The sequence below is a fragment of the Vicugna pacos genome, chromosome 17 (assembly GCF_048564905.1).
Source record: "Vicugna pacos chromosome 17, VicPac4, whole genome shotgun sequence".
Lineage (NCBI taxonomy): Eukaryota > Metazoa > Chordata > Mammalia > Artiodactyla > Camelidae > Vicugna > Vicugna pacos.
The window spans coordinates 9,889,969-9,904,718 of NC_133003.1; the positions used below are offsets into that span (position 1 = coordinate 9,889,969).

At 52.2% G+C, this 14,750-nt stretch overlaps 1 protein-coding gene across 9 annotated transcripts in view; it reads right to left on the minus strand.

Annotated features, from left to right (window-relative positions):
* Positions 1–14,750, minus strand: part of OSBPL10 (oxysterol binding protein like 10) — a 268,111-nt gene that overhangs the window by 24,637 nt on the left and 228,724 nt on the right. For all 9 annotated transcript variants that reach the window (XR_012060505.1, XM_072940921.1, XM_072940918.1 and 6 more), the window contains one exon: positions 2,306–2,455. Coding sequence is in view for 8 of the 9 variants with exons in the window: in XM_072940921.1 (XP_072797022.1) it covers positions 2,306–2,455 (150 nt within the window). In the remaining variant the exon portion in view is untranslated. The remainder of the gene's footprint in view (positions 1–2,305; positions 2,456–14,750) is intronic.

Sequence of the window (14,750 nt, forward strand, 5' to 3'; positions counted from 1 at the left end):
GGTTAGGCTGGTGACCCGTGACTGCCTCAGGATCGGCCACCTCCGCAAAGATGGGGCCACACACTGGTTTCAGGGAGACCAGAGCTTCAACCTTGAATCCAGGAAGGTTCCCCGTCCTGGGTGCCTGCTCGACAGGCCAAGTGCGTCCCCTGCCAGTTCAGCACAAGCTCAGCTGGATGACACGGGCAAGAGTCAAGAGGTGAGGAGACGTAATTTCATCAACATCCTGACGACGGAGGGCCAAAAAAGGCCAGAAACTGCACCAGACAATGAAGGGTCTCCCTTCCTCACAAGAATTGCTGCTCATCAAATTTCCCCTGGGTTCTTGAGTAACAGCCTCTCCCCAGTAAATAAGCTAATAAATGGTAGACGGGAAAAGTTTTCCTTTCTGAAAGCTGACTGTTGGAGAAACACAACATGAGCTCTTTTAGGAAGAGGCACAGTTCTTGTGACTCCCATATTTTAAAACAGGAGAAAGCCAAGTCTCTGAGACCCGTGCCCAGCCACGACACAGTCCCCTCGGGGTTTTGTTGGGTTTCTCCACATCTGACCTGGAGGACTTCAGTTACTTAGCCTCTCCCCTGTATCGCTCAGATTCTGCATCAGTGTGTTACAAATTTAAAAAATATGACCCATGATGAGAATGCTTTCTACGTGGTGACCCAGCAACGTGGGTCACAGGACTCAGAAGTTTCACGTGCTGCAAGCTCTGGTCCTTTCTATATATTTTATTTCACTTCTGAGAAATGATCATTTGACCTACTCGATTGGTTTCACAACCTACGAAATGGGCCAGAACCCAGAGTCTGGGACCGTGATTCGGGGTCACCCTAGTGACGTCACCACCCGCGTCCCCCCACCAGGTTTTCACTCCAGCTCCATCTGGGTGGTCTGCACAACCCACAGAAATCAGAGAGAAGCAGCTTTTTGAAAGGCAAGGACTTAAATGATTCCTCTAGCAAAGAGGATGCCAAGTACACAGTCAGAAATCTGAAATTAAGGGAAGGCCGGGGATGTCAGCTTGGCATGCAGAGCCAGGCAGATCCAAGCAGAGGGCAGGGGAGGACAGAGAAAGGGACCTTTCCAGGTCAGGCTCCTTGGTGGCGCCCACAGTCCTGTGGAAAATGGTGCCGCCCTGGGCAAGTCAGACACGATCGCCGTCAAACCGTAAAAACCTCACCAAGAAGAGGCTCTTCTTTCACCTCTGAGGCTCCGAGTTGGCACCTTCATCTTCAAAGACCCTCTCACGCCCGGCCCCTCCCTCCTCTTCTCTGGCCTCCAGCCCAGGCCGAGGTGAGCTCAAGGGACCCAGACTCTCCCCTGCAGCAGCACAAGCCCACTACCCTCAAGGCTGCGCCTTCACTGGTTCTAATTACTTTGAGGAGGTCCGTGTTGTGCTGGCCAGCCTTCCAAATCCAAAGCTTCCATTCCTGGCATCCCCTCCCCACTGGTCACGTCTCCCCCTCCTGGGCAGCTGCCCCTCCACCAGCACACGACACAGCACAGTCAGGACGAGAATACGACACACCTACTCCGAGCTCAGCACCGGCCCTGGTCTCTGCACACAGCACCCCCACTCTCATGCCGCCCTCCCAGGGAGTCAAGTCCAGGCACCATCCACCGCTGCACAGTGCCCCTCACGACCCCGCACACCTCTCAGCTGCACACAAAGCGCCTTTCTCTCTCGCCTCCCAAATAAAGCCACTACCAGAGGTGGGGGAGGACCTCCACAGGCCATCAACTGGCCATCAGTGGTGAGGATACCGGGTTCTCCGGACGAGGCTCCCCAGGACGGGCGCAGCACCAACAAGAGATGCTGTGCATCTACTGCCCAGAGGCTGTTTCTCCCCAGGTGGGCAGTGAGGCCCGGGCCCCCAGTGAGCCACCCACAGCCGGCAGCCAGAGGAGGTGGCCTCAGTCCTGCCCCCACCCTTCCTCCCTCCCGTTTTCTATCCGTGGCCAATGCACCACGGCTCTCTCTCTAGGTCCGCTTTAACCCCCTTTAGGGCACAGCAGGAGACACAGGAATCCCACTAGAATTTGCCTTATCATCTGGCGGGCTTTTCCAGCCCCAGAGAGTAGTAGCGTTGATCCAGAGAATCAAATCCAAGGCTCACACATCACGCACTGAGGATGAGGGTTTCCGTCAAGCATCCTCTCAAACGATCCCCAGGACGAACACGTCTGACTGCAGCTCTGACCCTCCCCAATCTCACACAGCGCAGAGACTGTGTGCGACGCAGGCCTGGAGATAGAGACGCCACCCAGACAACCGGCCACAAGCCCAGGGGATGCGCCCACCTACCTTGGTCAAATCCATGCCAAGTTTGAGCTGGGAGATGAGGTGGAGGATTACACTGCGCTGATCTTCCATGACGCCCAGTTCTGTCTCTTCCGGGTCTTCAGGGTCACTTTTCTCATCTTCAGACAAAATCAATTCAGGACCTGAGTTTGGCTAAAACAAGACCATCAGTAGAAAATCAACAGCTGGTCCCACAGGACTGAGAAGCACAGCCCAGGAAGAGCTTCCCTGGAAACCGGCCCTCTTGGCAGTGGGACAGAAGACCACCCTTTCGGGGGCCAGGGCACCTTTATTGCTGCACGTGTCCTCTCATCCCGCCATCACTTCCTCTTAGTGAACCTTCTGGCCTAAAAGGAGGCCCCCGACAAGTTTTCTGCCCTCTAAGACACTAACTGTAATACATGGGCATGAGCCCCCTTCATCTTGACTGCTCTCCAGCAACATTATCAACTTACACAACCCAGGACATGATCCTAACGTAAATTCCTGTTTATAAGCAAAAGTCAGATGCCCCTGGGAATGACTGAAATTACCTCATTTATGAGAGAACTTACTCTGAAATTATTTCTGCTCCTGTCAATTAATATCACTACAGCAAGTGTCGGGGGAAAAAAGCTGAGGGTTGGCATGAATTTAGAGGAGAGGGAGAAAACAATGAAAATTGAAAGAGAAACAAATTTTATAGTAACGCTAAGCTTCACCCTGGCCCGCAGACCCTGCTTTCCCTGATGCAAGTTTCATTAGTCCACTGGCTGGACTGCAATTTCCAAATTACATAGAAAACAGGCAAGTTAATAAAATGGGCAAGGTGATCGCTGAGCACAGAATTTTCTAATACCTAAGGACCCAGAATTCTGGCTACAACGTAAAGCTGTCCCCAAGACTCTGTTGAAAAGAATCATCCTATTCCACCATTCATTTATCTATGTTCTAATGGTACTTACTCCAACACGTAAGCATGGAGACCAAACAAAACATTATGTAATTGTTTCTAATTATTGTTGAACAGGCCAGGCATAATGAACTTAAGATACAGAAACACAGGAGCTCAAACATTTTAATATAAAAGCATACAGACTTGCCCAAATACCCATGCAAAAACTCATGATTTTAAACCTCAGGAGACAGCACCATCTCACTTCATCTACTTCTAATACACAGACAAAAGTTACTTAGCAATCAAGGTGTTCACAGTTGTCCAGCCTCACATCACGTGCTGGCCCTTGCCACCGCTCTGGAGAAACAGGGCGGTCTGCCCCCAGGGATCACATTTTTAAAATTTCAATTGAAACAGACATTTTTCCCATAGACATATTTCTCAAAGTATTCTCAATCCACAGGGCTTTCCACCAGCCACGAGTCAAGTTTTCATCGAGTGCCTGGTTCTTGAGACTCATGGTAACATGTCTGATGTGACTCACTGGAAAGTTGCTTTGCTCGATAAACTTGAATATCTGAGGACCCGACCCCCAGCATGTTCCCGAGGAGACTTGCCATGGGCCCATGGGACACCCTGATTCCACACTGGGCAGCTGGGGAGGAAGGGACAGGAGCCCAACACCTGCTGTCAGAGCCTGGGGGCCCCGCCTCTCCTCCAGCGGCATCTCCTGTGCAGCAGTGCCCAGGGCAGCCAAGGCCACTGTGGCCATGCATCCACGTGGCTGAAGCTGGAAGAGCAGGCCGCCCTCCTTTCTCCTTCCCCCTCCTCTGGATTTCAGGCGAGTTTTAAAGGGTGGCTGTCTCCGTTCACTGTGAGTGCATTTCCAGTCAGAAGCCCTCCCCTCAATGCCAGGGCGCTGCCCTTACTACCTGCCTTACAGTTACCTAGTGGGCGGTCACCTGGATTGGCAGACGTCCCCTCAACCAGCAGCAGCAGGGGAGGAGAGGGCAAAGCTAGGGCATCTTGTGTTGGGAGGGAAGAAGACAACGGAAAACAGATCACGCTGCCATGATACACCCAAGGCGGGGGCAGGTGTAGGCTCAAGGTCCTTACACATCTTAACCAGAAAGGGAACTCCATCTTGAGCACAATTGTTCCTGCTAGAAATTAGCTGTTCTCACCAAGTACAGATGGGAAACTAAACCAATCAGTAGCTCGAGCAAGCTTTATGAAGCAAAGACTTCTCCCTTCTGAAAGTACGATTTTCCCATCTGCCCACTAGCCAAAGCACAGGGACTCTCCATCCCTCTGCCCACTGCCACACTCACTAGGACATGCTGCAGACCACACCTCCCCCTGCCGTCTGCCCTCCTGGGAAACTACACCAGCTCGTCCCTGACTTCTGGGAGCCAGGAAGCCTTCGGCGAGATCCTGCCACGTGACACGAAGAACACGCACTAACGTGCACACAGTCCTCTCCAGCTCTTCCCACTGCAATCAGCCTCACATTCCCTGTGTCTGATGCAGCTGCGCAGGGACACTGGCTCCAGCAGAGAGCTCAGCCTGGTGCACAGGCCCCAGGAGCTCACTCCAGGTCAACTGAAAGCCCTCAAGTCCTGCCAAGGGATGAAGGGCCTGGAGGAGCCCGACACACATCCCTCACTGGCAAGATCCTTAGCCAACTGTGCCCTAAGCTTAGACCAGGATCCGGTAATACTTCTGTCTCCTTACAGTTTGGGACTAACAGACACACATTACTATGTATCAGATAGATAACAAGGACCTACTGCAGTGCACAGCAAACTACATTCAATTTCTTGTAATGAGCTGCAATGGAAAAGAAACTGAAAATATACATACGTACATATGTATATGTATAAGTGAATCACTTTGCTGTACATCTGAAACTAACATTGTAAATCCACTACACTTCAATGAAAAATAAGAATTAAAAAAAAATTTGTCTCCTGCAGCTTCTGAGAACTTGCAAAAATTCCAACTCGAAGTGAAGAAGCAAGGCTAAGGGGGAGCGTACAGCTCAGTGACAGAGCGCCTGCTTAGCATGCACGAGGTCCTGGGTTCCATTACCTCTCCTACCAAAAATAAACAAACAAAAAAAGACAATGTAAAATAAATAAACGTATATATTTTTAAAAGAATCAAGGTTTTTTTTTTAAAAAAAAGCTGATTCTACTCATGTCATCAGTGAATGTCTTAGAGGGCACCGCCTCCCACCCACGTGGGAAGTCAGTGCATCTGCAAAAAGGTGAGACCACCCTCTGGTGTGGGTCCAAAACAGGGGCTTGTGGATGGAGAGCTAGGAGTACCCGACAGGGCATATCCTTCTGAAAGAGGTCCACTGGCCATGTAAACACCAGCCTGTTGGCATCCACTAAGCACCCGCTGTTACCAGGGACTGTAAGCAACAGAGAATTTGAAGAGCCAGGCTTCGATGGAGTTTTAAAGGCAGAGAAGTTCCCTTTAAGGCGATAGGTCTGCAGACTCTGCTGCTCTGATGTGAAATCCAAAGCAACAGGAACGGTCACTGAATCGAAGCCTATTCGACACAGTCAGGCCCATGTGCCATCACACACGTTCATCCTCCCACTCACCCAGTTCCGCTACTTTCCTGGGTGCCCCCGCGTGCCCGCACCTTCCAATCCCAATGGATTTCTGCCTGTAAAGTGGTGACAGGTGTCTCAAGGTGGCAGAATGGTGTTTCTCCACCTCAGAAGAAAACTGACAATAAGAACTGCATTTATACTGCTGAGCAAGTTCACGAGACTGAAGCAAGATGCATCTTCAAATCCCCCCATTCCCCAGGGAGCTCTACAAATGGGCCAACCTGGCCATAAAAATGTACACACCCTTGAAGATGAAATGGAATTAGTATGTATTTTAAAGAGAAGCAGGCTTTGGGAAAATGGGGTTTTTAATAAAACCAGAAATTACAACTCAGTATTTCTACCACGTGAGCACTGCAGGGCATGTGGGTGCTACACAAATCCAGTGACTCAGACCTGTTAGCAAAAGGAGAAATGGACAGGTCAAGTTGATGGATGGGATAAGGCCACCCTCAGGGGCGCCCCCTGGTGGCTCAACAGTGACCTGGGCCCTAGAGCAAGAATTCTTAACCTGGGCCATGGGGACACTCCCTCCTTAAGGTACCTACCACTACCCTTGACGCATCATATACAAATTGTGATTCTGGGCATTTTACAGAGAGAGGATCCTGCTCCCCTTGGATTCTTAGAAGGGGCGTCTGCCCCCAGGCTGACCTCAGGCCTCTTAAGGTGCAAAGGGTCTGATATCATGTAAAAGAGATGGGCTGTCAGGGCGGGAAGATGGTCGCAGCCGCTGGAGATGTCCTGCCTCACTGCAGATCCCCCAGTTCTCCTCTGCTAGGGAGAATTCCCTGCACTGAGGGCCAAAGCCAGAGCAACACCACGACTTGTGTTAGGTTTACATGGGGTCGGCAGTCTTGTCGAGGGGGACGTCAGGGTAGGGGAAACACTCAACTGTGCTTTCAGCTCTTCTTTTTAACAAAAATCTTCTTTTTTAATGTTTTTGTTTTTGTTTTCCTTAATTTTTTTTATTAATTTTTGTTTGCTTGGGTTTTTTTGTTTGCAGGGAGAGGTAATGAGGGTTATTTATTTAATGAAGGTTCAGGGGATGGAACCCAGGACCTCGTGCATGCTAAGCACGCACTCTACCACTGAGCTATATTCTCCCCCTTTAACAGCAACCTTAATTCTTCAATACAAATGCAAATTCCAAGCCAGACGGAAATTCCGATCTATTTTATTCAACACACACATGTAATTTAAATAGTCTGAGTCAGTTCCAGGAAAAACCTGGAAACAGACATTTATCTTGAGTCCATTCAACTCCCTGTCACAGGCCTCATTCCACCCCACGTTCCCAATACTCCCCTTCCCAGACCTCAGTCTATTAACCCTTCCTCCGATGGTATATATCGAACCCATCTGCCTTTCCTCACCAGGACCTCTGCTTTCTTAACGAAGACCCAGCCCTCAGAGAGCCAGGGCCAATATAAGCAGTTAGATCTGCAAACGTCCTCTTGAACCTAGTGTCTTAACACACAGGGCTGAATCCGCAGACTCAAGACATTAGAGCAAGGCCTGCATGGTAGCAGGACCCAGCCTCCAAAGAAGACTGTTCACTACTGGACAGGGAGCACCTCTGCACAGAGCCCCCCAGCCACAGACACGCTGGTGTGAGGGGGCTCCTCCAGCAAGGATCAGGGTGGGCTCCTACGGCCACCCGTGCCCAAGTCAACAAGCATCCTGGAACAGCGATTCTTAACCAGACAATGTCTTCAACAGAAAAACGTAACCCACTGAGCTCAAGTGAGCTGCAGCTCTGCTGCACATCCATCCAACCGAGGACAAGAAACAAAGCCAGATAGAGGATGAGTAGCAAGTTCTCTTTCAGGAGCAAGCACACCGCAGGTCAATCATTGCTGAAGCCTAGCATCTCTCCCCGGACCTGTTAGCTTGGCGCGGAGGCACAGGTGGGCTGAGCCCTACCTACCAAAGAAACTTGGTACTGATGGAAAACCCAAACACAGTCTAGATGATCGTCCTTACATGAAAAGGGGGAAATCAGCCATGTCAAAAAACTGTCTGGTATTTTGAGGGCCACTCAATGGTAGGCAGTGGGGGAGAAGACCCAGGGGACCACCCTCAAATGAGAGAAGTGTCTTGATCACAGCAGCAGGCAGAGGAGGAACCAGGAAAAGACATGTCCTCCTACAGGGAGCACTTCCCTATACAGAAGCCACGATGACACACAGTAACGACCACCTGGGGGGCTGCGAGTCAAGGGAGGTGGGTCTGCCAGAAAATGAGAGGTTCTGGAAAAACAGGAAGGTGAAGTTCAAACAGGGATAGAGGCTGAGGGACAAGAGAGACTGGGAGGGCAGGTCCACGGGGACAGACCCAGGGGACAACTGAAGAAATGCAGTGAATCTCGGAAGACAAGCAAGGGGGTCTGAGTGTCTAAAGGGTACACGTGCTTAGAGACCCAGAACCAAACTAATTGTTTTTGGTTCTAATCATAATGGGGTCACTGTTGTTGACATTTATGGAATCCATAAAACCAAGGATTTAGTCCCTTTTATCCCTAATCATTTTTGCAATTCAGTATTTATAGCAGAATTGACCCAAACGATCACAACCATCATCAGGTCCTCACAGTGCACCTTCACATCAGGGACAGTTTACATCTGAAGCAGCCCCCGCCGGCCAGCCCAAGGTCATGAGATCCAGCACAGCTGGACTCGAGGGCCCAGTTCAATTTGGCTCGACAGAGCCAGGGGCCCACAAAGATGGCTGGCCATCCAGCAGATTCCACCAGTCATTCTGCCCCTCCTTCCCTGATGAGAAGCGTATACCCCGTGACCATCGAGGGCACCGCCCTCACTGCACACGCTTGGAATGATCATTCCCCGAGGACAGACCCAGACCTAGACGTGACGTCTGTCACACAGATGTGCAGCCGCTGCTCCAAGGACCTACTGTTCTCCCCACACTTGGTGCAGACAGGGTCTCTCCTCCAGAAGAGTCTCTCCTGTGGCTGTCTCTAAGTCCCCAGAAGTCAGCCATCCTTGCTCAGTGGGAGGTCTCTCAGTGGACTGGATGGACATTTGTCTTTGGCCGGAAGTCATGCCAGAGGGCTGCCATCGAGCACCTGTCTTCAGACGGTGTCTGGTCCAGCTGGTGCCCTCGGCCCTGATGCAGGGCAGCTGGTGGAGGCTCCTCACATGAACTGTCCTTGCTGCGGGGTCACGTCCGAGCCAGGCGACCAGCTGTGCCTCCAGGGCCACGCTATATCCAGGGGACCTTATCTTGCCATCTGGAGGGAGATACGACGAGGCCACAGTCGGGGGCAGCCCGACGGAGAAGCTGGCTCTTATCCTCGACAGGTTCAAGCACACGCATGTCCACACAACAGGCTGGCCCCAGCTGCCATTCTGGGGGACGCTGAGCTGGCTGCCACTGACATCACAATCCTTCTGCCGCCTCCCAGGGGCCGCGCTGGCCTTCTTGCTCTAACCACACATACACACACATTTACCACACTTGGCTCTCACAGACTGGAAGGACAGGTGCTCTTCCTGAGCAAAGGGGCCGACCTGCAGAAAGGTTAATTTTAAATAAAACACACCCTGGAAGGTAGAAGGAAGTTGCTTCTGGGGAGAGAAAGCGGGGTGCAGGGGTGGGGGATGGCATTCGTTATCAGCCAGGATAATCAGGAGCAATGACACCGAGAGGATTCAAAAGGTGTTCCTTTCAAGACATCAGAAGGAAGCATTCACAGGCAGGAACCTCGCCAGTCCTTTTTCCAAAGTCTGCGTCTCTGCTTGGAAACCATTTTAAATGAAAGCAAAAAAGGAAGGGATTGACAAGGAGCAAAGAAAACCTAACAAAAGTACAGCAAAGGAAAAGGAAGCAGCAGCAGCCAGTGAAGGGGGAGGTGCTTCTTTTGCAGCTGTGGTTTTGAAGCATCTGCACTCTCAGGACTGCACGGGCATGCGGGAACTGGGCCGCCACTCACATGGTCAAGTTCCGTCCGCACCCCTGGGTACAGGGTCTACAGGGCAGGGCGCCAACTCAGTGGGTGGGCTCCATGCCAGCGCTGGTCCAGGGCCTTATGACCTTGTCTCCATCAGCCAAGTCCAGCCCTCCCCAACCCAACCCAGCACTAAATCCGCAGCCGGACCGAGGGCTCAGCGAAGCTCACTGGGGTGGAGGGACAAGCTCACCAGAAGGAGAAGAAAGAGGCATCCCCACAGCTCTGCGAGGCAGCCAAGCATCACAGGAGAGCTGAGCTGTGGCTGCAGAGAGAAAGCCTTGGACGAAAGTCCCGAATCTGCCACCTTCCACCTGGCAGGCTGTCCCGTCGTCTGTGATGGGGAGATGTCCCACCCACCCTGGGAGGGCTGCTGAAAGGCCCAGGGAAGACAGGCCATGGGGAGTGGGCTCAGAGGGAACAGAGCTGACGGCCACTGAGTACACCCCCGCGGGCCCACCACGTACCCGGTGGCTGTTTGCTAGAAGCCACTGCTGAAGCTCCCCTGCTTGTCCCCTTCCCCGCCCAGCAGTGCCCACCCTGGGAAACGAAAGGATGTCACCCATGCTCCATCCCGGCCTCTCCCCAGCAAAGAGGACATCAGGGCTCTGGGGCTGCAAAGGCCCAGGCCAAGTCATGGCCCTGACCACAAAGCAGCATCGCTCCCGGACCTGGGGCCACACCCAAGAGGAGTCATAAAAACTCCCCCAGCCCAAATCTCAGCCTAGGGTCACGCGCAGCTCCGGGGACCACATGGGACAAGGCCGCCAGGGCAGTGAATCAGAGAGTCTGAGCCACCCACCAGCCCCAGGAGACCCCATGGTCTGCATGAGCGACAGGAGCAGCGGTCCTGCTGCCCAAAGAGACCTAAGCTCTCCAGATGGCCCAGGAAAGGTAGGGAATAAACACCTTCAAGATCCAGCCTTCCCGGCCTTGGGTAAGAGGAAAGGCAGTGGTTAAGTCATAAAAGACACCCCTTAGGCTGGACTAAATGGTAAGCGGGCACCAGGCCTAAATAAGCTACCTTCACCCCAGCCATCTCGGGCCCGCACGATGAGCAAAGCTCCGCAGGAGATACTGAAGACAGAAGGAGGCTTAAGACGTGGGCTCTGGTTCGTCCAGCTGGATGGGCGGGAGGAGCTTTCTTTCTCCAGCCCTGGGTGAGACTGCTAAGTTTCAACTCATCGTTCAAGACTGAGTTCAAGCACATTTCACGGGGCCGAGGTGGCACCTCTGTTCTAACAAGGAGCCCTAAGCACCTTGTCGGCGCCCAACCTGGCACTTACCCAACCATGTTGACTGCACGGCTCCCTGCTTTCCCGTTCAAGCAGGAATGTCCGCTCTCTGCAGGCAGAGAAGCCCTGATCATTCAGGACAGCTACTTGGGGTGCTGGGTTGACTGGGACTGGAAGCCACCTCCGGGATCCAGGAGGAAGGATGCTGGGAGCAATTAGCCAAGACCACTCAAAGCTCAGAGGGCAGCACGGTGGCCGCGCAGGGCCAGCTCACCGACATCAGAGCTCCGTGATGACTGGAAGCCTGTCTCACTGAGGGGTTCATTTCTAGAAGTTCGACACAAGGCTACTTTTTTTTTTTAAGCTTAAACAGATACTTTATTGATGTATTTAGAAAAGTAAAACTACAAAGGGAGAGGTCTGTGTCCCTAACAACCCCTGGCAAGCTACAGAGGCCGGAAAAAGTTACACATACAAATTATTACACGTGTCCTCACATGCTCTGAAAAATCTAAGAAGCAAAGCAAAGTAAGGCCTCAGCAGTGACAGGCGTTAGACATGGAGATGTGGCAAGGAGAGACAAGGCTGCTTTTACAACAGGTGCTCAGGAAAAAATATTTTTAAAGGACTGAATGAATAAAATTGAAGAAAAATCGAGAAATAAACATTGGGAAAACAGGAGCAGGCACAAACAAAATCCAGGTTTAAAATGAAAAGGCCAGCCAGTCACAAAAGACCACATATAACAGGATTCTACTTATGTGAGGTGCCCAGAACAGGCCAACCTATAAAGACAAAAAGTAGACGAGTGGCTGGCAGGAGCTGGCAGGACGCTAGTATGGGGGTGACAGCCCAACGGTAAGGCTCTTCTGAGGAGATGAAAATACCCTAAGGCTAACTGTGGTGACGACAGCACGTCCCTGGGAGCATCTGAAAACCCCTGGGCTGGCACACTTTAAATGGGTGAGTTAACACGGCACATGAATTACATCTCAATAAAGCTGTTATTTTAAAATTGAAATAAAAAATAAATAAAGACACTGGCTGCCAAGTCAAACAAGGCCAGAAGGACACTGACAAGAGAGGCTAGTGCAGAGTCGGACTCTGGGCCGCGTCTCACCGAGAGCAGTGGTGAGGTCAGAAAGGAGGGGCCCTTCCAGCAGGAGTGGAGTGATAGTGAGGGAGGTTTAGCTGAGCCCAGCCAGAATGTAACTTTGACTTTATGCCTAGACTTACTCCCAAACAGAGTCCATCTGATTGATGCCATGGCTTCAAACCATTTGTATGAGGTGACTTCTAAATTTACAGCTCAAGATCAGCCTTCTCCCCTGAACTCCAGCTTTTGTGAGCCCAACTGCCTATCTGCAATCCCCGCACCAAACCCCCAACCCAAGCCATGTGTGGTAGGCAGGACTACAGACTCCCAGACATGTCCCCATCCTAATCCCTGGGACCTGCGACTAAGGTTACTTTACATGATAAAGAAGCTTTAAAGAAGTGATTATGACCTTGAAACAGGGAGGGTACCCTGGTTATCCAGATGAATCCCTAACAATCAAGACTTTTTCCTGGCTGATGTCAGAAGAAGATGGACCTACGGAAGCTGGTCAGAGAGATGCAACATTGCTGGCTTTGAAGATGGACAAAGGGGCCGCAGGCCAAAGAGAGCAGGCAGCCTCCAAAAGCTGGAAAAGGCTAGGAAACTGCGACAATCTGTTACAGCAGCAGTAGAAAATTAACGCACTACCTAATACACACGTCACATTTAATGTGTCCAAAACAGACCTTTCGACTCACTCGTCCTTTCAACTGACCCTCCATTTCAGGAAACGACAGCTTCATTTTTCTAGTCATTCAGACAAAACCTTGGCACCATCCCTGACTCCACATCCCACCCACGTCCCACCCACATCACATCCCCCAGAAAACCCTGCTAATTATACCTGGAATCCAATTGCTCCTCACAACCTCCACCCCCTGGCACAAGACACTGTCATCTCCCACTTAACAACCACGACACATTCCCTGCCTGTCTCCCGTGCCCCCTCCTCTATAGCCTGTATCTCCTCACAGCAGCCAGGCAGCCTCTTAAGTCATAAAGCAGATCATATAACTCCTACGCTCAAAGCCCTCCCCCCTCCCTTCTGAATTAATTTCAAAGTCCCTCCCGGGGCCCACGAGGCCCAATGTGATCTTGCCCAACATTTCTCTCACCTTCCTTTCCACCACACCCCCTCCCTTCATCCCCTCAGGCCCCACGAGCCACCTTCTGTTCCTCAAACACACGAAGTACACGCTTACCTCAGGGCCTTTGCACCTGCTCTTACCCTCTTCCTCCCCCAGGATTTGTGCATGGCTCCCTCCCTCCACTCAGATCTCTACTCAAGTAACACCAGATTGGGTGGCTTCCTGGCCGTCCCACCCCCACCACCCTCATCACTGCCACTCCCCGACACTGATCACGCAGTCAGTTGTATCATACACTGATTTATTGCATCTCCCCACCACGGAAGGTCAGCTCACAAGAACCAGGCTGTGCTTTGCTCACTGCTGTGCCTCTTCCCACAAACACAGTACCTGCCACTGACATGCTACTGGAAGGAGTAAATGAGGTCAACACTTGGCTTTTCCCTTTGGAAGTGAGGCGCTTCTGAAGATTATAACCCAGGCCCTGAGAGGATGGCCTGCTAGTTAAGCTACAGCGTGACTGTCACAGGGGTGGTGGGGGCTGAGCACCATTCTGGGAGCCTACTGCAACAGTGGTCCAGCCTGAGGGAGACTGGCGTGCACTGGGTGTGGCAGTGACGGTCCCACGCCCACCCCTCCTTCCTCTGTTCCATCCACAGACACATCAGGCTCTGTGTGAGGCAGAGGGGAACAGCCGGTGTAGGACGCAGCCTCGGTGCCCCTGAAACCCACAGCCTTGCTGCGCAGACGGCAGTTGATTTGGGTTCCCATTTGTGGGGTCAACCGTGAGCTACCACGGCAGCCCAGGGAGCAGTGGGACGTGGCGGGCAGTTAAAAAGAAAAAAGCAAGAGCTGGAAGCAGCAGGTGGAGCCGGCAGTGGCACCGGCCACGTGCCTGCACATGGACTCAGTCCAGGAGACTCAGACGGCAGGCAGCATTGTATTTCAGGAAGACCCAGTCCCATCACCCCTCCCTGCCCTCAGATCTACATGCACCTTGAGGGGCACCACCAGCACCCTGCCTTCTCTGTTTGGCCCCCAACCTCTTCATCACCCAGGCCTGAGGTCTGCAGGTTCACGGCCACTTCCCCAGCACCCACTGCTCACAATCTCCCCTTCCTCATCTCTGCATCACCTGCTGGGCCTCGGGCACGTCTCGTACGATCCCAACACTCCCCAGACTGTCATCTGCCCTGGACCCCTCATCTCATGCCGTTTTGTGTTGCACCACTAGAACATTCTCCCAGAACACCCGCTTCTCTGTTCAGTCTTCAATCCCATCCCACTGCCCAGAGAAAACGGTCCACTCACTCAGCCCAACTCAGCTTTCCTCACCCGGACCCCTCTCCTCTCATCCTCTCCTGGAAACCTCCATCACCAGCCCAGAGTGACCACAGCACAGTCACGTGACTCTCTGGACTTGCTCAGCCCGGCACGGTAGCCACTCGCCAAAGTAGCTATTTACGGTAATGAAAACTAAATCCAAGGCAACATTCAGGTCCAGGGGCCCTAGCCACACTGTACGGACTCAGCGGTTGCAGGTGGCTAGTGG